This window comes from Cetorhinus maximus, unplaced genomic scaffold (genome assembly GCF_964194155.1).
Source record: "Cetorhinus maximus unplaced genomic scaffold, sCetMax3.hap1.1 HAP1_SCAFFOLD_535, whole genome shotgun sequence".
In the NCBI taxonomy this organism is placed as follows: domain Eukaryota; kingdom Metazoa; phylum Chordata; class Chondrichthyes; order Lamniformes; family Cetorhinidae; genus Cetorhinus; species Cetorhinus maximus.
The window spans coordinates 83,879-108,275 of NW_027596477.1; the positions used below are offsets into that span (position 1 = coordinate 83,879).

The 24,397-nt window shown below is 45.7% G+C and overlaps 1 protein-coding gene across 2 annotated transcripts in view; it reads left to right on the forward strand.

Moving 5' to 3' along the window:
* The window catches only part of LOC144674004 (apical endosomal glycoprotein-like), a 56,935-nt gene extending 32,782 nt beyond the window's left edge, over positions 1 to 24,153 (forward strand). Inside the window, exons 10-13 of one of the 2 annotated variants that reach the window (XM_078535579.1) lie at positions 4,080 to 4,207; positions 5,551 to 5,668; positions 9,746 to 9,921; positions 24,016 to 24,153. In XM_078535579.1, the coding sequence (XP_078391705.1) occupies positions 4,080 to 4,207; positions 5,551 to 5,668; positions 9,746 to 9,921 (422 nt within the window). In that variant the 3' untranslated portion in view covers positions 24,016 to 24,153. The remainder of the gene's footprint in view (positions 1 to 4,079; positions 4,208 to 5,550; positions 5,669 to 9,745; positions 9,922 to 24,015) is intronic. The other variant, XM_078535580.1, reaches the window with a different exon arrangement.
* Positions 24,154 to 24,397: the final 244 nt, after the last annotated feature.

Genomic DNA, 24,397 nt, shown 5'->3' on the forward strand with positions numbered 1-24,397 from the left:
ATTGAGAGTCAGTGTGTGTGTGGAACTGTACACCAGTGAAAGTGGAGAGTCAGTATCTGTGGAACTGTATGTAAGTGAGAGTCAGTGTGTGCGGAACTGCACCCCAGTGAGATTCAGTGTATAGGGAACTGTACCGCAGCGAAAGTGGAGTCAGTATCTGTGGAACTGTATGTAAGTGAGAGTCAGTATATGTGGAACTGTACCCCAGTGAGTGCCAGTGTGTATGGAACTGTACCCCAGTGAAAGTCAGCACATGTGGAACTGTAACCCATGATAGGCAGTGCAGGTGGACCTGTACCCCACTGAGAGTCAGTGTGTGTACTACTGGACCCCAGTGAGAGTCAGTCTGTGCGGAACTGTACCCCAGTGAGAGTCAGTGTGTGTGGAACTGTTCCCCATTGAGGGTCTGTGTGTGTGGGACTGTACCCCACTGAGAGTCAGTGTGTGCGGAACTGTACACCAGTGAGGTCCTGTATGTGTGGAACTGTACCCCTCTGAGATTCAGTGCGTATGGAATTGTACCCAAGTGAAAGTGGAGAGTCAATGTGTGTGGAACTGAATGTAAGTGAGAGTCAGTGTATGTGGAGTCAGTGCGTGTGCAACTGTACACCAGTGAGAGTCAGAGTGTGTGTGTGGAACTGTACCCCAGTGAGAATCAGTGTATGTGGAACTGTACCCCAGTAGAGTCAGTGTGTGTGGAACTGTACCCCAATGAGAGTCAGTCTGTGTGTGTGGAACTGTACCCAGTGAGAGTCAGTGTGTGTGTGGAAATGCACCCCAGTGAGAGTCAGTGTGTGTGTGGAATTGTACCCCAGTGAAAGTGGAGTGTCAATATCTGTGGAACTGAATGTAAGTGAGAGTCAGTGTATGTGCAACTGTACACCAGTGAGAGTCAGTGTGTGTGTAGAACTGTACCCCAGTGAGAGTCAGTGTGTGTGTGGAACTGTACCACAGTGAGCGTCAGTGTGTGTGTGGAAATGTACCCCAGTGAGAGTCAGTGTGTGTGTGGAACTGTACCCCTGTGAGAGTCAGTCTGTGTGTGTGGACCTGTACCCCAGTAAGAGTCAGTCTGTGTGTGTGGAAATGTACCCCAGTGAGAGTCCGTGTGTGTGTGGAACTGTACCCCAGGTAAAGTGGAGAGTCAGTATCTGTGGAACTGTATGTAAGTGAGAGACAGTGTGTGCGGAACTGTACCCCCGTGAGAGTCAGTGTGTTTGTGGAGCTGTACCACAGTGAGAGTCAGTGTGTGTGTGGAACTGTACCCCTGTGAGAGTCAGTATGTGTGTGGAACTGTACCCCAGTGAGATTCAGTGCGTATGGAACTGTACCCCAGTGAAAGTGGAGAGTCAGTGTGTGTGGAACTGTACCCCAGTGAGAGTCAGTGTGTGTGAAACTGTACCCGAGTGAGAGTCAGTGTGTGTGGAACTGTACCCCAGTGAGAGTCAGTGTGTGTGCAACTGTACACCAGTGAGAGTCAGTGTGTGTGAACTGTACCCCAGTGAGAGACAGTGTGTGTGAGTGGAACTGTATCCCAGTGAGAGTCAGTGTGTGTGTGGAACTGTACCCCAGTGAGCGTTAGTGTGTGTGAGTGGAACTGTATCCCAGTGAGAGTCAGTGTGTGTGTGGAACTGTACCCCAGTGAGAGTCAGTGTGTGTGGAACTGTACCCGAGTGAGAGTCAGTGTGTGTGGAACTGTACCCCAGTGAGAGTCAGTGTGTGTGCAACTGTACACCAGTGAGAGTCAGTGTGTGTGAACTGTACCCCAGTGAGAGACAGTGTGTGTGAGTGGAACTGTATCCCAGTGAGAGTCAGTGTGTGTGTGGAACTGTACCCCAGTGAGCGTTAGTGTGTGTGAGTGGAACTGTATCCCAGTGAGAGTCAGTGTGTGTGTGGAACTGTACCACAGTGAGCGTCAGTGTGTGTGTGGAAATGTACCCCAGTGAGAGTAAGTGTGTGTGTGTGGAACTGTACTCCAGTGAGAGTCAGTGTGTGTGTGTGTGGAAATGTACCCCAGTGAGAGTCAGTGTGTGTGTGGAATTGTACCCCAGTGAGAGTCAGTGTGTGTGTGGAATTGTACCCCAGTGAGAGTCAGTGTGTGTGTGGATCTGTACCTCAGTGAGTGCCAGTGTGTGTGTGTGGAACTGTACACCAGTGAGAGTCTGTGTGTGTGTGGAAGTGTACCCCAGTGAGAGTCAGTGTGTGTGTGGATCTGTACCTCAGTGAGTGCCAGTGTGTGTGTGTGGAACTGTACACCAGTGAGAGTCTGTGTGTGTGTGGAAGTGTACCCCAGTGAAAGTGGAGTGTCAATATCTGTGGAACTGAATGTAAGTGAGAGTCAGTGTATGTGGAACTGTACCCCAGTGAGAGTCAATGTGTGTGTGGAACTGTACCCCAGTGAGAGTCAGTGTGTGTGTGAACGGTACCCCAGTGAGAGACAGTGTGTGTGAGTGGAACTGTATCCAAGTGAGAGTCAGTGTGTGTGTGGAAATGTACCCCAGTGAGAGTCAGTGTGTGTGTGGAACTGTACTCCAGTGAGAGTCAGTGTGTGTGTGGAAATGTACATCAGTGAGAGTCAGTATGTATGTGGAATTGTACCCCAGTGAGAGTCAGTGTGTGTGTGGAACTGTACCTCAGTGAGTGCCAGTGTGTGTGTGGAACTATACCCCAGTGAGAGTCAGTGTGTGTGTGTGGAACAGTACTCCAGTGAGAGACAGTGTGTGTGTGGAACTGTACTCCAGTGAAAGTCAGTGTGTGTGTGTGGGACTGTACCCCACTGAGAGTCAGTGTGTGTGTGGAACTATACCCCAGTGAGAGTCAGTGTGTGTGCAACTGTACCCCAGTGAGAGTTAGTGTGTGTGTGGAATTGTACCCCAGGTAAAGTGGAGAGTCAGCATCTGTGGAACTGTATGTAAGTGAGAGTAAGTGTGTGCTGAACTGTACCCCCGTGAGAGTCAGTGTGTTTGTGGAGCTGTACCCCAGTGAGAGTCAGTGTGTGTGGAACTGTACCCCAGTGAGAGTCAGTCTGTGTGTGTGGAACTGTTCTCCAGTGAGAGTCAGTGTGTGTGTGGAACTGTACACCAGTGAGAGTCAATGTGCGTGTGGAACTGTACACCAGTGAGAGTCAGTGTGCGTTTGGAACTGTACCCCAGTGAGATTCAGTGCATATGGAGCTGTACCCCAGTGAATGTGGAAATTCAGTATCTGTGGAACTGTATGTAAGTGAGGATCAGTGTGTGCGGAACTGTACCCCAGTGAAAGTGGAGAATCAGTATCTGTGGACCTGTATTTAAGTGAGAGTCAGTGTGTTTGTGGAGCTGTACCCCAGTGAGAGTCAGTGTGTGTGGAACTGTACCCCAGTGAAAGTGGAGAATCAGTATCTGTGGACCTGTATTTAAGTGAGAATCAGTGTGTGCGGAACTGTACCCCAGTGAGAGTCAGTGTGTGTGTGTGGAACTGTAGCCCAGTGAGAGTCAGTGCGTGTGGAACTGTACCCTAGTTAGTGTTAGTCTCTGTGGATCTGTACCCCAGTGAGAGGTGGAGCCTAAGGAACTGTACCCCAGCTAGACTCTGTACGTGTGAACCTGTATCCCAGTGAGAGTCAGTCTGTGCGGAACCGTACCTCAGTGAGAGTCAGTATGAGTGGAACTGTGCCCCAGCGAAATTCAGTGCTTGTGGAATTGTACCCCAATGAGATTCCGTACGTGTGGAACGGTACCCCAGTGCGGGTCAGTGCGTGTGGAACTGTACCCCGGTGAGGGTCAGTGCGTGTGGAACTGTACCCCGGTGATGGTCAGTGTGTGTGGAACTGTACCCCAGAGAGAGTCAGTGCGTGTGGAGCTGTACCCCGGTGAGGGTCAGTGCGTGTGGAACTGTACCCCAGTGAGGGTCAGTGTGTGTGGAACTGAATGCTAATTATTTTAAAAGTGCAAATGCAGAGTAGCATTCAAGTTTTGCTGATTTAATTGCTGTTTCACCTTTGTCAAGTGTCAGAAATTCAATCCAGACTCCAGGCCTGTCCGGAAGGACAGAGGCTGCTCGTGATTCCTGTTCCTAACCTTTGCTGCATGTTTTGTTCACAGTGCATGGAGCCCTGAAGGTTTTTCAATACCGGGCTGATCAGGGGCCTGTCATTTGGGAGACCAAGGAATGGCACAGTAGTGAATGGCAATCTGTTAATATCACTGTGGAGAGTTCAGACAATTTCCAGGTGGGTCCTGTTTTGCCCAGAATTTTGCCCGGTCATCTGCAGCGGAGAGCCTTGGCTTAGTCTGGTTCCTTCAAAGGCTCAAATTGTGCCTGGGACCAGGGTTACATTTAGATCACCAGTTTAAAACATAAATATTGACAGAGAATGTAATTAAAACTAAAGACAGTATCATATTCACAGAACAGTCTCATCAGTGTGTGTGGAGCTGTACCCCAGTGAGAGTCAGTGTGTGTGGAGCTGTACCCCAGTGAGAGTCAGTATCTGTGGAACTGCACCCCAGTGAGAGTCAGTGTCTGTGGAACTGTACCCCAGTGAGATTCAGTGCATGTGGAACTGCACCCCAGTTAGCGTGTATGTGGAACTGTACCCCAGTGAGAGGCACTGCGCGTGGAACTATACCCCAGTGAGAATCATTGTGTGTTGAAGTGTACCTCAGTTGCTGGGAAGTGTATGAGTGATCTGAGGTTGTGAAAGGTATTAAATCTATGGAAGTTTTACTTCATGAATTATCTCATTGTAAGAACAGCTAACTGTGTAATCACCAAACTAAAATACAAGTCAAAAATATTCATATTGTAAGTGAACAGTTCTCTGGAGTCAGTACTGAGGATTGCGTACCAATTTAATGGAATTCTGTCTTATTGGAGTGCTGTGGCAAACAGTGCAGCACTCCCTCAGTACTGAGCCTGCTACAGAGTAGCGATCCCTCAGAACTGACTCTCTGACAGTGCAGTGCCCTCTCAGTACTGCTACTCCAGCAATGCAGCACTCCCTCAGTACTAACTCTCTCAGTCCTACACTACAGTACTCCCTCAGTACTGTCCCGCAACAGTGTAGCACTCCCTTGGTACTGCCACTCCAACAGTGTACCACTCACTCAGAACTGCACCTCCGACAGTGCAGTGCTCCCTCAGTACTGACCCTCTGATGGTGCAGTGCTCTCTCAGTACCGACCATCCTACATTACAGCACTCCCTCGGTACTAACACTCTGACAATGTGGTGCTCCCTCTGTACTGACCCTCTGACAGTGCAGCAAACCCTCAGTACAGATCCCCTGACTGGGTAGCACTCCCTCAGTACTGACCCTTCGACATTGCAGCATTCCCTCAATACTTTGAGCACCACCATGAATTATGGGCTGAAGTCTCTGGAGTGGCATTTGAAATCCCAGCCTCATGACTGAGGTGAGTTATGGCCCTGGGCCATTGAGTCATGGGTGACCGCTACCCGCAAGGAGAGAATAATGGCTTTGATTGACCTCATGCTGAATAGAGATTCCAGGTCTTGTGTCACTGAGTGTGGTTCTGGGTTAGTGACTGATGGACTTTATTCCTACTTTAGGTGGGTTTTAAAGCTATGAAATCGGACAGCACACTGCTTGGCTATATCGCCATTGACGACATTGTGTATCATCATGGAGTGAACTGTCATGGAGTTAGAACAGATGAAGCACTTTTGGGTAAGACAATGTTCAAATACAACAAGGACCGTTCTTGCTTGAAAGCTCTGTTCTGTATTCTGGGTGCATCACAGGGCTTGTGGCTGACAGTAATCTAATATAACATCAGCAATTGTTCAGCTCTCACCTCAGAGTAAGAAAGCCAGGGCTAAAGGTCAATTGACAGGTTAGATACAGAGTAAAACTCCCTCTACACTGTCCCCATTAAACACTCCCAGGGCAGGTACAGCACGGGGTTAGATACAGAGTAAAGCTCCCTCTACACTGTCCCCATTAAACACTCCCAGGGCAGGTACAGCACGGGGTTAGATACAGAGTAAAGCTCCCTCTACACTGTCCCCATTAAACACTCCCAGGACAGGTACAGCATAGAGTTAGATACAGTGTAAAGCTCTCTCTACACTGTCCCCATCAAACACTCCCAGGACAGGTACAGCACGGGGTTAGATACAGAGTAAAGCTCTCTCTACACTGTCCCCATCAAACACTCCCAGAGCAGGTACAGCACGGGGTTAGATACAGAGTAAAGCTCCCTCTACACTGTCCTCATCAAACACTCCCAGAGCAGGTACAGCACAGGGTTAGATACAGAGTAAAGCTCCCTCTACACTGTCCCCATTAAACACTCCCAGGACAGGTACAGCACGGGGATAGATACAGAGTAAAGCTCCCTCTACACTGTCCCCATAAAACACTCCCAGAGCAGGTACAGCATGAGGTTAGATTTTATTTTTATTAATTCATGGGATGTGGGCTTCGCTGGCTGGGGCAGTATTTATTGCCCATCCCTAGTTGCCCTTGAGAAGGTGGTGGTGAGCTGCCTTCTTGAACTGCTGCAGTCCATACAGTGTAGGTGCACCCACAGTGCTGTTAGGAAGGGAGTTCCAGGATTTTGACCCAGCGACAGTGAAGGAACGGCGATATACTTCCAAGTCAGGATGGTGAGTGACTTGGAGGGGAACATCTAGTTGGTGATGTTCCCATCTCTCTGCTGCCCTTAACCTTCTAGATAGTAGTGATCATGGGTTTGGAAGGTGCTGTCAAAGGAGCACAGGTGAATGCCTGCAGTGAATCTTGTAGATGGTACACACTGCTGCCACTGTGCATCAGTGGTGGAAGGAGTGAGTGTTTGTGAATGTGGTGCCAATCAAGTGGCTGCTTTGCCCAGGATGGTGTCGAGCTTCTTGAGTGTTGTGGGAGCTGCACTCATCCAGGCAAGTGGGGAGTATTCCATCACACTCCTGACTTGTGCCTTGTGGATGGTGGACAGGATTTGGGGGTCAGGAGGTGAATTACTCATCACAAGATCCCTAGTCTTCGACCTGCTCTTGTAGCCATAGTATTTCTATAGCTAGTCCGGTTCAGTTTCTGGTCAATGGTAACCCCCAGGATGTTTATAGTGGGGGATTCAGTGATGTTAATGCCATAGAACATCAAGGGGCGATGGTTAGATTCTCCCTTGTTGGAGATGCTCATTGCCTGACACTTGTGGCACAAATGTTACTTGCCACTTGTCAGCCCAAGCCTGGATATTGTCCAGGTCTTGCTGCATTTGGATATGGACTGCTTCAGTATCTGAGGAGTCGTGAATGGTGCTGAACATTGTGCAATCGTTGAACATCCTCACTACTGACCTTATGATGGAAGGAAGCAGCTGAAGATGGTTGGGCCGAGGACACTACCCTGAGGAACTCCTGCAGTGATGTCCTGCAGCTGAGACAACTGACCTCCAACAACCAAACCATCTTCCTTCGTGCTAGGTATGACCCCAACCAGTGGAGAGTTTACCCCCCTGATTCCCATTGACTCCAGTTTTGCTAGGGCTCCTTGATGTCACACTCGGTCAAATGCAGCCTTGATGTCAAAGGCAGTCACTCTCACCTCACCTCGGGAGTTCAGCTCTTTTGTCCATGTTTGAACCAAGGCTGTAATGAGGTCAGAAGCTGAGTGGCTCTGGCGGAACCCAAACTGGGCATCAGTGAGCACGTTATTGCTAAGCAAGTGCTGCTTAATAGCACTGTTGATGACCCCTTCCATTACTTTACTGATGATCGAGAGTAGACTGATGGGGCGGTAATTGGCCGGGTTGGATTTGTCCTGCTTTTTGTGTACAGGACATACCTGGACAATTTTCCACATAGCCGGGTAGATGCCAGTGTTGTAGCTGTACAGGAACAGCTTGGCTAGGGGCGTGGCAAGTTCTGGAGCACAAGTCTTCAGAACTATTGCAGGAATATTGTCAGGGCCCTTTGCAGTATCCAGTGCCTTCATCCGTTTCTTGATATCACGTGGAGTGAATCGAATTGGCTGAAGACTGGCCTCTGGGGTGCTGGGGACCTCCGGAAGAGGCCGAGATGGATCATTCGCTCGGCACTTCTGGCTGAAGATTGTAGCAAATGCTTCAGCCTTATCGTCTGCACTGATGTGCTGGGATCCCCCATCATTGAGGATGGGGATATTTGTGGAGCCTCCTCCTCCAGTGAGTTGTTTAATTGTCCACCACCATTCACGACTGGATGTGGCAGGACTGTGGAACTTAGATTTGATCTGTTGGTTGTGGGATCACTTAGCCCCGTCTATCACTTGCTGCTTATGCTGTTTGGCACACAAGTAGTCCTGTGTTATAGCTTCACCAGGTTGACACCTCATTTTTAGATATTCCTGGTGCTGCTCCTGGCATGCCCTCCTGCACTCTTCATTGAACCAGGGTTGATGGTAATGGTAGAGTGGGAGATATGCCAGGCCATGAGGTTACAGATCGTGTTCGAGTACAATTCTGCTGCTGTTGATGGCCCACAGTGCCTCATGGATGCCCAGTCTCGAGTTGCTAGATCTGTTCGATATCTATCCCATTTAGCATGGTGGTAGTGCCAAACAACACAGTGGAGGGTATCCTCAATGTAAAGGCAAGACTTCATCTCCACAATGACTGTGCGGTGGTCACTCCTACAAATATTGTCATGGACAGATGCATCTGCAGCAGGCAGGTTGGTGAGGATGAGGTCAAGTATGTTCTTCCCTCTTGTTGGTTTCCTCCCCATCTGCCACAGACCCAGTCTAACAGCTCTGTCCTTTAGGACTCGACCAGCAATGGTGCTCCGGAGCCACTCTTGGTGATGGACATTGAAGTCCCCCACCCAGAATACATTCTTCACCCTTGCCCACCTTCATTCTTCCTCCAAGTGATGTCCAACATGGAGGAGCACTGATTCATCAGCTGAGGGAGGGCGGTACGTGGTAATCAGCAGGAGGTTTCCTTGCCCATGTTTGATCTGATGCCCTGAGACTTCATGGGGTCCAGAGTTGATGTTGAGGATCACAGAGCAACTCCCTCCCAACTGTTTACCACTGTGCTGCCACCTCTGATGGGTCTGTCCTACTGATGGGACATGACATACCCAGGGATGGTGATGTGGTGCATTATCTGTAAGGTATGATTCTGTGAGGATGACTATGTCAGACTGTTGCTTGACTAGTCTGTGAGACAGCTCTCCCAATTTTGGCACTTGCCCTCAGATGTTAGTAAGGAGGACTTTGCAGGGTCGACAGGGCTGAGATTTCTGTTTCTGGTGCCTAGGTCAATGCCAGGTGGTCCGTCCGGATTCATTCCTCTTTTTGTAACTTTGTAGCGGTTTGCTATAACTGTGGCTTGATGGGCTGGGCCATTTCAGAGTCAACCACATTGCTGTTCTTCATATGTAGGCCAGACCAGGTGGCAAATTTCCTTCCCTAAAGGGCATTAGTGAACCAGATGTGTCTTTGCCACACTAGACAATGGTTTCATAGACTTTTAATTCCAGATGTTTTATTGAATTCAAATTCCATCGTCTGTTGTGGCAGGATTCGAACCTGGGTCCCCAGAGCATTACCTTGGGTCTCTAGATTACTAGTCCAGCAACAGTACCACTACACCATCACCTCCCCACCCAATACAGAGTAAAGCTCCCTCTACACTGCCCCCATCAAACACTCCCAGGACAGGTACAGCACGGGATTAGTTAGATACAGAGTAAAGCTCCCTCTACATTGGATGGAGAATGGTGTTGGCACTGAGTATGATGTTATTTTTGATTCCAGGTTCCAATTATATTGCTGGGATGGTTGCTGGTGTGGTCACTGTTCTAGCTCTGGTGATGTTTTTACTTTTGGGAATTATTTACTGGGTTATGAAGAACAGGATCAGCCTTCCTGGAACCGCAAGTGAATCTGGTCAGCACGGGTTCGATAACTTGTCCTACCGAAACCGGAACTAGGTAATGGATTTGGCTATTTGATTGTAACACATACTGGCAGGTAGGGAGAGAGAACTTGTCATATAAACTTAATAATTAAAGATTTATTTCCTTTCTAAAGAATATCAAGAATATCAATGACCTGTCATTATAGAGGTGCTCAAAACTCTGATGGGTTTTGATAGAGTGAATAAGGAGACACTGTTTCCAGTGGCAGGAGGGTCAGACATTGAAGGTGATTGGCAAAAAAACCGAAGAGGACAGGAGGAGACAAACATTACATATCTGAACAAATCTCACACATCTGGAATGTGCTGCCTGAAAGGCTGTTGGAAACAGATTCAATAAATACTTGAAAATGAATAATTTGGAGGGTTTGTGGGAAATAACTTCGGAACAGGGGAGGCCATTCAGTCCCTTAACCCTGTTCTACCATTCAATGAGATCACGTTTCATCTGTATCTTAATGCCAAACAGCTACCTTGCCTCCATCCTCTTTCGTATGTTAGTTGAGCAGGCATCCATCACTAAGATTTAAAATTATTAATTGAGCTAGTATCCATTGCTTTTGGTGGGAGAGAGATCCACACTCTTGCTGCCTTTTGCATGAAGAAGTGTTTGCTAACTTCTCTCCTGAATGACCTGCCTCTGATTTTAAGGTTACATTGCCTCTCACTAGCCTCCTCAGCATCAGAAATAGCTTCTTTCTATCTACCCCATTGACATAAAAGATCAGCTGTGATCTTATTGGATAACAGAGCAGCTCCGAAGAGCCAAATTGCATACTCCTATTTCTCATCTTCTCCTGAAAAAAGCCTAGTTTATATAATATCTCCTTTTAATCTATTCCTGGAAATCTGGGTATCATTCTGGTGAAGCAGGGTTAACGCTTTGAGTCCATACGACTCTTCAGAGCTCTGAAGAAGAGTCATACAGACTTGAAACGTTAACTCTGTTTCTCTCTCCGCAGATGAGTTTTTCCAGCATTTTCTGTTTTTATTCCAGATTTCCAGCACCCCCAGTCTTTTGCTTTTATTATCTTTCTGCTGAATTTGCTCTGCGCTCCTTTCAAAGCCAATGTATCCTTCCTAAGGTGTGGTGTCTAGAAAAGTGCTCCAGATGTGGTCCAACCAGGGTTCTGTTTCACTGTAGTAAAACTTCCTCCCCTTTGCATTCCAGTCCTCGAGATATAAAGACTATCATTTCATGAGTCTTTTTGATGACTTGTTGTCCCTGACTACTACATTTAATGATCTGGACACGTGGACCCCGAAATCCCGGAGTCTCCAGTATTTCAAGTTTTTCACCATTTAAGACATACTTTATCCTTTTTTGTTGGTCCAAAATGGATGACCTCACACTTACCTCTGTTGAACCATCTGTCATCATTCTATCCATCCGCTCCACCGACCAATGTCTTTGACATTTTATGCTCCCCTCTACACTACTTACCAAGTCACTAATCTTTGTGTCATAAGCAGACTGTAATATATGGCTCTCTATTGTGTTATCTAAGCTATCAATAAATTTATGAATGTTTGATGCCCCCGTGCAGATTTGTGTGAGGCAATTCCTTCCAATTAGAGAACAGAACCTTTAACTCTGTGTCTTCTGTTGCCTAACCAACCTCCTAACCAGCTCAATTGCTGAGCCTTAATTTTAGCTCAAAGTCTCTTATCTGGAGCCAACAACAATAATTGACAAATTAGAAAGTGCTTTGAAATAGTACAAGTTCCCAAGGTGCTTGAGAAGTGTCAGCTGTGGCTCAGTTCATAGCATCCTCGCCTTTGAATCAGAGGGTTGTGGGTTCATGTCCCACTCCCGGAAAAACCAAGAACTGTGATTGTTCTCGAAAGAAGTTGCAATCTGTGACTGTTGGTAACTCGAAAGAGTTTCCCAAGGTGCTTTGAGGTGTCAGCTGTGGCTCAGTCCATAGCACCCTCGCCTTTGAATCAGAGGGTTGTGGGTTCATGTCCCACTCCCGGAAAACCAAGAACTGTGATTGTACTCGAAAGAAGTTGCAATCTGTGACTGTTGATAACTCGAAAGAGTTTCCCAAGGTGCTTTACAGGGGTAATTATCAAACAGCATTTGACAGTGAGCTACTGGAGATATTAGGGTAGATGACCAAAAGCTGGGTCAAAGTGGTCAGTTTTAAGATCAGAGTTGGAGGAGTGCAGATATCTTGGAGAGCTGTAGGGACAGGAGGAAGCTTTAGAGATAGAGAGGTTTGAAAACAAACAAAGTTTAATGTTGACCTTTTGCTTACAGGAGCCAATTTAGGTCAGAGAGCACAGGGGTGATAAGGAATGGGAGTTGGCGCCATTTATGATACGGAAGCAGAATTTTGGATGACCTCAAGTTTATGTTCGGCAGGAGTGTGTTGGAATAGTCTTCTAGAGGTTAAAGTGGTATGAATTTTAAATTAGTGTGACCATAGACTACACTCATTGTGCAGCCCCTTGAAAGTTTCCTGGTGGAAGACTACAGGGGAAACCTTACCAAGTACCAGTGAGGGTTTCAGCAGCAGATCGGCTGAGGCAGCGGCAAAGTCAGATGATGTTCTGGAGGCAGTCTTAGTGATGGTGTGGATGTGAGTTGGAAGCTCATCTCATGGTTAAATATGACACCAAGGTTGCAAACAATCCAGGATGGAGTTGGTGGCTAGGGAACAGAGTTTGTGATGGAGACCAAAGGTATTGGCTTTGGTCTTCTCGATATTTAGCTCGGGGAAAGTGCTGCTCATCCAGTACTGGATGTCAGACAAGCAGCCTGATAATTCAGTGACAGTGGAGGGGTGGAGAGAGGTGGTGGTGATGTAGAGCTGGGTGTTGTCAGTGTACTGATGCTGTATTTTCTGATGATATCACCAAGGGGCAGCATGTAGATGAGAAACAGGAAGGAGTCAAGGATAGATCCTTGGGGGACACCAGAAGTAACAAATCTCATCAAATGCCTTCTTGAAATTCCAACATCCACAGACATTCCCCTGAAAATTAGTTACTTCCTCAAACTGCTCCTTGTTTGCGTGACCCCTCTGGAACATCCTCTCTCTCCATCTTTAACCAATATTACCACTCCTCCGCATTTTTCTTCCTTTCCTGTCTCTCCTAAACACCTTGTACCCAGGAATATTTAACACCCAGTCTTGCCCTTCTTTGAACCAGTGTCAGAACCAATCCCAATGCCTCAGAAACCTAAAGCCCTCCCTCCTACTCCATTTCTCCAGCACGTGTTGAACTGCTCAATCTTCCTATTCTTATGTTCACTCACATATGGCACTGGGAGTAATCCTGAGATTACTGCTCTTGATGTCCTGCTTTTTAATTCCCTTCCTAACTCTCTAAAATCTGTCTTCGGGACCTCGTCGCTTTTCCTACCAATGTCATTGGTCCCAATGTGGACCACAAACTCAGCTGTTCACCCTCCCCCAAAAGAATGTCCTGCAGCCGCTCTGTGACATCTTTTTTCCTGGCACCAGGGAGGACACATATCATCCTGGAGTCACATCTACGGCCACCGAAATGCCTGTCTGCTCCCCTAACTATGAAATCCCCTACCATTATAACACTTCCACTCTTCCTCCTCCCGTCCTGTGCAGCTCCTAACCAGCTCAATAATCTGCCTTCAACTCCATGAGCCTTATTTTTAGCTCAAAGTCTCTTTCGTGGAGCCAACAACAACAATTGACTGTTGGCCACAGACTTGGCTCTTTCTACAGTTCTCTGAGGAACCATCTCGCTCACCAGTATCGAAAATGGAAAAGTGGCTAGAGAATGAGATAGCCTCAGGGTATTCCTTCACTACCTCTCTGTTTCTCTTAGACACTCTGGCGGTCACCTATTCCCTCTCTGCCTGTGTACTTCTTAGTTGCAGTATGATCACCTTGCTAAATGTGCTGTCCACGTAATCATCAGCCTTGTGGATCCACCACAGTCACTTCAGCCACTGCTCAAGCTCCGCACCTCAGAGCTCAAGTTTCTGTAGCTGGTGACACTTCCTGCAGATGTGGTCATCGAGAGCACGACATCCCACACCCTGTAAGATGCACATTCCCATGGCCAGGCTACGTCGACATACCTTAAACTTTATATAAAGTGCTGACTCACCTGTCACTCACCAATCATCTCCACCTTTCCCTCTCTGCCTCTATGAAATCTCGCTGCTCTCTCCCTCTTGCGCTCTTTTACCTGCTGGGCTCCACTCTAGTTCCCTGTGACGTCACACTTGATTTACTCCAGATCTGGTCGGTCCACTGAGACCCACCACTAGCACCACAACTGGCTCCCTCTGAACTCCTGGCTCCTCTCACACTCCCTCTGAACTCCCGGCTCCTCTCACACTCCCTCTGAACTCCCGGCTCCTCTCACACTCCCTCTGAACTCCCGGCTCCTCTCATGCTCTTTTATAATGTGTTAATTACAATTACAAGACAGAGGATGATCAAGAGGAGTGAAGGACAGAATCTCTCTGGCTAGAGGGAAGGAATGAGAAAGGTGCAATAACATTGATCCGTATAGTATACAGATCACCAACTAGAGGAACATAAGAAATAGGAGGAGTAGGCCATTCGGCTCCTCAAGCCTGCCCCGCCATTCAATAAGATCATGGCTGATCTGCCCCAGGCCTCAACTCCTCTTTCATGCCAGCTCTTCATAGCCCTCAACCCCCCCCCGATATTTCAAAAATCTATCTACCTCCTCTTTAAATACTTTCAGTGATCTCGACTCCACAATTTTCTGGGGTAGAGATTTCCAGACATTCACTGCCCTCTGAAAGAGGCAATTCCTTCAGCATCTCAGAAATGAGTGTCCCCTTATTCTGTAATTATGTCCCCTAGTTCAAGATTCCCCCACTGGTGGAAACATCTTATCAGCATCTATCCTGTCAAGCCCCCTCAGAATCTTGTACATTTCAATAAGATCACTCCTCATTCTTCTAAACTCTAACGAATAAAGGCCTAACCTGTTTAGCCGTTCTTGATAATTCAACCCCTTCATCCCAGGAATCAGCCTAATGAATTTCTTTTGAAATGCCTCCAACGCCAGTATTTCTTAAATACAGGGACCAAAACTGTACACAGTACTCCAGGTGTGGACTCATCAACACCCTGTACAGTTGTAACAAGACTTCCTTATTTTTAAGCTCCAACCCCCTAGCAATACAGGCCAAAATTCCATTTGCCTTCTTAATTACTTGCTGCATCTGCATGCTAATTTTTTGTACTTCATGCACAGGAACACCCAGATCCCTCTGTGTTGCACTTTTTTGGAGTCTCTCTCCATCTAAATAATAGTCTGCCTTTTGATTCTTCCTACCAAAGTGCATGACCTCACACTTTCCTACATTAAACTCCATCTGTCAAGTTTTTGCCCACTCACTCAACCTATCTCTATCCCCTTGCAGATTCCTTATGTCCTCATCACAACATGCCTTCCCACCTATTTTGTAGCATCAGCAAATTTGGATACATTACACTCTGCCCCCTCCTCCAAGTCATTAATATAGATAGTAAATAATTGAGGCCCTAGGACTGATCCTTGTGGCACTCCACTAGTTACGTCTTTCCAATCTGAAAAAGACCCATTATTCCTGACACTCTGTCCTCCATTTGTCAACCAATTCTCAATCCATGTTAATACATTACCCCCAATACCGTGAGCTCCTATCTTGTGCAATAACGTTTTATCTGGCACCTTATCGAATGCCTTCTGGAAATCCAAATACACTTCATATACCGGTTCCCCTTTATCAACTCTGCTTGTTGTATCCCCAAAGATCTCTAGCAAATTTGTAAAACATGATTTCCCTTTCACAAAACCATATTGACTCTGTTTGATTGCGTTAAGCTTTTCTAAATGTCCTGCTATTTCTTCCTTAATGATGGACTCTAGCATTTCCCCACTGACAGATGTTCAGCTGACTGGCCTATAGTTTCCTGCTTTTTGTCTCCCTCCCTTCTTGAACAGGGGCGTCACATTAGCGGTTTTCCAATCCACTGGGACCCTCCCAGAATCCAGTGAGGTCTAGAATATTTTGACCAATGCCTCCACTATCTCTGCAGCTACTTCCTTTAAAACCCTTGTATTCAGACCATCAGGTCCTGGTGACTTGTCTGTCTTTAGTCCCATTAGTTTGTCAAATACTTTGTCTCTCGCGATAGATACTGTTACAAGATCTTTCCTTCCTTTAGCTCCTTGCTTATTTGATATCTTTGGAATATTTATAGTCTCCTCCACCGTGAAGACCGATGCAAAATATTGGTTTAAATTATCTGCCATTTGCTTGTTCCCCATTATCAATTCACCAGTCGCATCCTCCAAGGGTCCCACGCTCACTTTAGCTACTCTCTTTTTATATACCCGGAGAAGCTCTTGCTCTTTGTTTTTATATTTCCTGCCGATTTATTTTCATAATCAATTTTCTCCCTCTGAGCTTTTTGGTCATTTGCTGCTGGTTCCTAAAACATTCCCAATCCTCTGGCCTACCACTAGTTTTTGCTGCTTTGTGTGCTTTAGTTTTCGATTCGGTACTCTCCTTGACCGCCTTTGTTAACCATGGGTGGTTCATCCTTCTCATTGAGCCCTTCTTTTTGACTGGGGTGAATTTTTGGTGAGCCTTATGAAATATCTGCTTAAATGTCTACAACTGCTCATCCACTGACCTTCCCCTTAGTCTATTACTCCAGCCCGCTTTAGACAACTCTTTCTTCATACCTCTGTAATTGCCCTTATTTAAGTTGAGGACACTGGTTTGAGACCCGAGTTGCTTGCTCTCAAACTGAATTAGAAATTCTACCATGTTGTGATCGCTACCCCCTAAAGGATCCTTAAGTACAAGATCTCTTATTAATCCTACCTCATTACACGTTACTAGATTTAAAATAGCCTGTTCCCGGGTAGGTTCTGCAACGTGTTGCTCTACGAAACAATCTCTGATGCATTCTACAAATTCGTCACCCCACCAATCTGATTTGTCCAGTCAATATGCAGATTAAAATCAACCATGATAATTGTAGCACCCTTCTTACACCCCTCCATTATTTTCCGATTTATACTTTTACTACCATGAGGCAACTCTTCGGGGGCCTACAGACAACTCTCACCTGTGACCTCTTTCCCTTGTTATTCCTTATTCCACCCAAACTCATTCCACATCATGATCTATTGCATCTATATCACTACTCACCACTGCACTGATACCTTCCTTTATTAACAAAGCTACCCCACCTCCTTTTCCTTTTTGCCTATTTTTCCAGAATGTCGAATACCCTTGAATATTGAGTTCCCAGTCTTGGTCACCCTGCAACCATGTCTTTGTAACAGCTGTCAAGTCATATCCATTCATTTCTTTTTATGCCGTCAACTCATCTATCTTGTTATCTAAATGCACGCAGCATTTGTAAAGAGCCTTAAGCTTTGACTTTTTACCATTATTACTCATTCTGGTTTTAATTTCTCTTGCACTCTTCTGCTTATATTTTCTGCCCTTTCCTGTCACACTTTGATTATTGTTTGCCTCTTCACCACCCTGCACCCCTGCTCTCGCTTATTTTTAAATGTTTAAAATTTCCCTTCAATTGAACAGCCGCCCCCCCCGCACAATTAGTTTAAAGCCCTATCTACAACCCTAGTTATACGATTCGCCAGGACACTGGTCCCAGCATGGTTCAAATGAAGCCCATCCCAATGGAGCAGCTCCCTCCTTCCCTAGCACTGGTGCCAGTGTCTCATGAATTGGAACCCATTTCTCCCACACCAATCTTTGAGCCACATATTTACCTCTCTAATCTTAGTTATGCTAGGCAATTTGCACGTGGCTCAGGTAGTAAACCAGAGATTATTACCTTTGTGGTTTTGCTTTATAATTTAGCCCCGAGCTGCTCATAGTCCCTCAGCAGAACCTCGTTCCTAGGCCTACCTATATTGTTGGTACCTATGTGGACCACGACAACTGGATCCTTCCCCTCCTACTCCAAGTTCCTTTTCAGCCCAGAAGAGATGTCTTTAATCTTGGCACCAGGTAGGCAACACAGCCTTTGGGACTTTGTCTTTGCTGCAGAGAACAGTGTCTATTCCCCTAACTATGCTATCCACTATTACTACTACATTTCTCTTTTCTCCCCCCACTTGAATGACGCTCTGTACCATGGTGCTGTGGTCAGTTCGCTCATCTCCCTGTAGTCTGTGCCCTCGTCCACACCGGGAGCAAGAGCTTTGTACCTATTGGACAAGGGCACTGGCTAAAGCACCTCCAAAGCTAAATTCTGGATCCCCATACCTGCCTCACTCGCAGTCACACCTTCCTGTCCCTGACCACGGACCAAATTTGATGTAATTAATCTAAGAGGTGTGGCTGCCCCCGAAACAGTGTCCAGGTAACTCTGCCCCTCCGTGATATGTCACAGTGTCCATAGCTCGGACTCCAGCTCATTAACTCTGAGCCAAAGTTCCTCGAGCAGCCAACACTTGCTGCAGATATGGTCACCGTGGATTGCACCGACATCTACAAGTACCCACATGCTACAGCTGCAACACATCACCTGCCCAGCCATCTCTATTCTATTTAATTAATTTGGCTGTTAAATTTTTTATAAGTGAATTTTTTAACTGTACTCATCAGCTGTAATAAAGTTTTCTGATTTAAACCACTTGGCCAATCAAAAGAGACATGGAAGAGATATCCACCAATCACCTACCTGTTTTCCTGTGACGTCACACTTTGGCTCTGACAGGTAAGAAGCAGGTTGAAGGGGCTCTCTGCTGCTGGTTTTTATCTCCCGCTGCCGCTGCTCTTCTCACTCAGGTGTGCTCTCCATGTGCTCCCAGCTCTCTTCGCGCTGTTTTAAACTGTAAATCTCCTGGTTCTCCTCTTGCTGTTTGAAACTGTAAAAATCCCAGCTTTTGTCTCGCTGTTTTGAACAAACCCCCGGCTCTCCTCAGTACTCCTGGTGAGACCTAATTCGTGTCTTATACAAGTTCAACATGACCTCCTTACTCATGTACTCAATGCCCCTATTAATAAAGCCTAAAATACTAAATGCTTTATTAACTGCTCTCTCAACATGCCCTACCATCTTCAATGACCTATGTACGTATACACCGAGGTCCCTCTGTTCTGGGCGCCATAGTTGAGGAAGGGTGTGAAGGCTTTGGAAGGGATGTAGAGAAATAAATTTGCAAAGAAATTACAGAGAAATGCAAGAGTTATAGAGTAATCATAATGGGGGGCTTCAATTATTCAAGTATAGACTGGGTTAGGAATAGTACGAAGGGACATGGGGGGGTGAGAGTTCCTGGAATGTATTCAAGATAATTTTCTGCAGCAATATGTTTCCAGTCCAATGAGGAGATAGGCAGTTTGGGACCTGGTTCTGGGGAATGAGTTGGCCCAAGTGGATCAAATATCAGTGGGAGAGCGCCTAGGGATCATAAACCTTAGGTTAATCATTAAAAAAGACAGAGAACAATCCAGAGCAGGGATAATTAATTGTGGAAAAGCCAACTTTGATGGGATGAGAATGCACCTGAGTCGAGTGAGTTGGAATCAAACGTTGGCAGAAAAGACAGTGGCTGAACAACGAGCCACCTTCAAAGCAAAAGTATTGCAGGAAATGTCAAGGTATATTCCCTTGAGGGGAAAGGTAGGACAAATAAATCCAGAATTCCCACGATGGCGAGAGAGATAGAGGCTGGCAGCGAACATGAAAGGGAATCCCAAGGTCTTTTATAAGCATATAAATAATAAAAGGGTGGTAAAATAAAGAGTAGGGCTGATTAGGGACAAAAAAGGGGACTTGCATGTGGAGGCTGGAGAAATGGCGAAGGTGTTGAACGTGTACTTTGCACCTGTCTTTACAAAGGAAGAACTTGCTCCCCAGGCCGAGGTGAGAGAAGGTAACTGGTACACTGGAAGAACTTATAATCGAGAGGAAGGAGGTGTTGGAAAGGCTATCTTAAAATAGATAATGTACCAGGACCAGATAAGATGCATCCAAGGGTACTGAGGGAAGTGAGATTGGAAATTGCAGAGGCACTGGTGATAATCTTCCAGACTTCCTTAGACACAGGGGAGGTGCCAGAGGACTGGAGAATTGCGAATGTTACACCCTTATTCAAAAAGGGGTGCAAGGATAAAGCTGATAACTACAGACCAGTGAGTTTGACCTCAGTGATAGGGAAACTTCTGGAAACTATAGTACAGGATTAAATCAATAGTCACTTAGACAAGTGCAGGATAATTAAGGAAAGCCAGCATGGATTCATTAAAGAAAAATCATGTTTAACTTACTTGCTGGAGTTTTTTGAGGAGGTAAGAGAGAAGGTTGATGACAGCAACACTGTTGATGTGGTGTATATGGATTTTCAAAAGGCATTTGATACAGTGCCACACAACAGACTTGGGAGCAAAATTTAGCTCATGGAATAAAAGGGGAAGTAGGCGCTTGGATAAGAAATTGACTGAGTGACAGGAAACAGAGAATGGTTGTTTTTCAGATTGGTGGAAGGTTTGTAGTGGTGTTCCCCAAGGGTCAGTATTGAGACCCTTACTCTTCCTGATATATATTAATGACCTAGACTGTGGTGTGCAGGGCATGATTTCAAAATTTGCAGATGACACGAAGATTGGAAATGTTGTCAACTGTGATGGGAATAGTCTTAAACTTCAAAAGGACATAGACATGTCGATGGATTGGGCAGACAAGTGGCAGATGAAGTTCAATGCAGAGAAGCAAGTGCTTCATTTTGGAAGGAAATATTTGGTGGCACTGTATAAAATAAAGGGAGGTGCAGGAACAGAGGGACCTTGGTGTATATGTACATAGGTCATTGAAGATGACAGGGCATGTTGAGAGAGCAGTTAATAAAGCATTTAGTATCTTAGGCTTTATTAATAGGGGCATTGAGTACAAGAGTAAGGAGGTCATGTTGAACTTGTATAAGATACGAATTAGGTCTCACCAGGAGTATGGAGTCCAGTTCTGGGTGCCATAGTTGAGGAAGGATGTGAAGGCTTTGGAGAGAGTACAGAGGAGATTCACAAGAATGACTCCCGGGATGAAGAGCTGTAGCTATGAGGATAGGTTGGAGAGGTTGGGACTGTTTTCCTTCGAGAAAAAAAGGCTGAGAGGAGACTTGATGGAGGTTTTCAAGATCCTGAGGGGTATGGAGAGGGCAAATAGTGAGAAACTGTTCCCACTCAAAGAGAACATCAAGAACTAGAGGGCACAGACTCAAAATAATTGGCAAAATAAGAAAACATGATGTGAGGAAAAAATTTTCACCCAGATGATGGTTGGAGTCTGGAACAAACTTCCTGAGAGGGTGGTGGAGGCAGATTCGATCGAGGTATTCAAATGGGAATTGGATTGCTACCTGGAAAGAGAGAATGTGCAAGTTTAGGGGATAAGGCAGGGGAGTGGGACTAGGTGGAATGCACTTTCAGAGAGCCAGTGCAGACTCGATGGGCTGAATGGCCTCTTTCTGCACTGTAAAGGTACTGTGGTAGTGTGAAAAAATTCAATCAGGTTAATTAAACATGGCCTGTCTTTAGAAATCCATTTTGGCTTTCACTAATCAGCTCAGATTTCTCTGTGTTCAATCACTCTGTCCTTAATGATAGATTCCAAGAACTTACCACAACAGATGCTAGACTAACAGATTTATGATTTCTTGCTTTCTCCCTCTCAATCTTTGGAGTTACGTTTTCAATTTTTCATGCTAAGGTGACAATTCAAGAGAGCTTATGTCCAGAAGATTATGACTAAAGCATCTGCAATTTCCTCAGCTGTTTCCTTCAGACCCTGGGCTGGAATCTAAAATGGCTTAGGGATTTATCCATCTTCAGTGTCATTATTTTTTCTAATATGCTTTTCTTTCTTACATTAACTTTAGTGAATTCCATCTTCGATTCATCCTTCGTTTCCCTGGAATGTCAGGAATATTGTCCTCTTCCTTTATTGGGAAAAGCAGCACGAAGTCATTATCCGACCAGCTCATTTCCTTCTTTTCATTCACAATATCTCTCACATCTGTGTTTGAAGGGCCCACATCACCTCTAACTACCTTTCATCTTCCTTTTCCTTTCTACAGCTTTTACTATCTTTTATCTTCCTTTGCTCTTCATTGGTCTGCACAATTCCTTTTCCTACATTGCAACAGTGATCACATTTCAAAGTACTTCATTGGCTATAAAATGCTTTGTGACGTGCGGTAGTAACGGGAGACATTATAAATGCAAGTCTTTCTTTCTTTATACCTTTGTGCCGATTCCTTTAATTGTATGCAATTTTTCACCTCTTTTGTTATGTAGATCTCTTCCCTTTAGGTTTCCCTAGGAAACCTATTGATCCTGTAGTAAGCTAAATTCTTTTTGAAATCCTTCCACTGTTCATCTTTATTTTCACCAGTTAATGGTCAGTCTCTGTCTCATCCCATTGGAGTTAGCCATACTGAAACCTAGAAACTTAGTAACGATGTTAACTTTCTCCTTTTCAAACTTAATATTGAATTCAGTCATTTCGCAATCACTGTTAAATAAATGTTCCCTTACTGTCAGGTTATTAACTGCATTTGGCCCGTTACTAATCCAGTATGGCCTGTTATCTTTGTTTCAGATTTCCAGCATCCACAGTATTTTGCTTTTATCTGGCCTGTTATCTTGTTGGTTCTAGAACATATTGCTGCAGAAAATTATCCGGAATGCCTAGTCTCAGGAATATCTACCATATCATAACCTCTAAGATGTCTTGGAGTCTCTAATTCATTCAATGTATTTCTTATACTCTGTGCATTCATCAATAAGACTCCTATGTGGATGAGACCCAATCTGTCCCTCTGCCCTAGTGCAGCCTTTCTCACACTAACTATTTTTACTTAGTTCTGTTGAAGAGTCATATGGACTCGAAACGTTAACTGCATTCCTCTCCGCAGACGCTGCCAGACCTGCTGAGTTTTTCCAGATATTTTTATTTTTGTTTTGGATTTTCAGCATCTGCAGTTTTTTGCTTTTAAATTAATACCTTTCTTATTTGTCACCGCTGCTTTGGTTATTTTATGGTTCGCTTCACATACTGGATCTATATCACTGTTTGTAAGATTATAACTTTTTAAAATCTTACGCTATCATTTTTACAACTCTTTCTGACTGAGCCCACTCCCCGTTTGTTGGTTTAAAGTCCATTCCACAGCTGGATTTATCTTTTCTGTTTGGATCCTGTTCCTATTCAAGTGGAGCCTATCCCAGTATTACAGGTCCTTCCTATGCCAATACTGGTGCCAGTGCCCCATGGATGGGAATCCCACATATTCATGTTTTGAGTCTGTTTGTCTCTATGCCAATTTGCACATGGCTCAGGGACATTCTGGGATTATTACCTTTGAGGCCGTGTCTTAGAATTTCAGTCCTATTTTCAGATGCTCCCTCAGCAGCACCTCATCTCCTGTCTTTCCTATGTCATTGGTCCTGATATGATCATCCTTTACCATGTTCCACTCCTGACAGTTCAAGATATCCTGGCACTGAGTGAGCCACACACTTGATTGTGGCTCTGTCTAGAGGTTGCTGTCTACCTCTCTAATTATTGAATCCTTTATATTTACCACATTCTGCCCTTCCCCACTTTGCACAGCCTCCTGCTCCATGGTGCCTTGGTCCAACTCTCAGTCTTTCTCCTTATCCTTAATGTACCTGTTGGAGAGGTGCAGTGTCTGTAGGACCTCCCTCCCTGTGCCTCCTCAGTTCCCCCGACCCTGCTCCGAGAGTCAGACTCCCCACTTCCTGCAGCGTTTATTGCTCTGACTCTGGGGCAATTCCTCCTCCTCCAGCAAGCAGTGGGACTAATAGGACGTCTGTTTCCAGAAGCTGGCCCAGGCACAATGGGCTGAATGGCCTCCTCTTGCTGTAGGATGCTATTATTGGTCCGTGCCATTGTAGTGTACAAGGGAGGGGCTGCAGTTATACTGCACACAGGTCTGCCCAGTGTACACGTGATGGCTGGGCTCGAGTACACAGTATCTGTCCAGTGGGTTCCAGTGGAACCCCACAACTGCATCAACAGAAACGAAGGTGGTCAGGTTACCGACACTAACACTGCTGTTCTTTTTTACCCTTCAGGACTCAGCGAGGGGGAACCAGTTTGGGTGGCAGCAGAGCCACAGAAGCTGCTGGAGAGCCTGGATGAACATCTTCCAGCTCCACAGTGTGTGCGCAATACAAATAAAAATATCTTTCATCAATAAAAACTAAAGCAGCAGCAGTTCTCAGAATTCTTCCTCCCGAATGAGGGGGATTATTCAATTTTAACTCACCCATTCACCAAACATTTCCCATAGCCCAGCAGCACTGCAAGTGACTTTTCTAAAGCAGATTACAGGGGTGATGCTGTTAGCACAGTGTTGTTACACACAGACATGCACGTTTACCATTGAGTGCTACCAACACCACACACACACACTCTGTCACTATTTCCTCTTCTGTGAACTTCAAGCTACTCCAG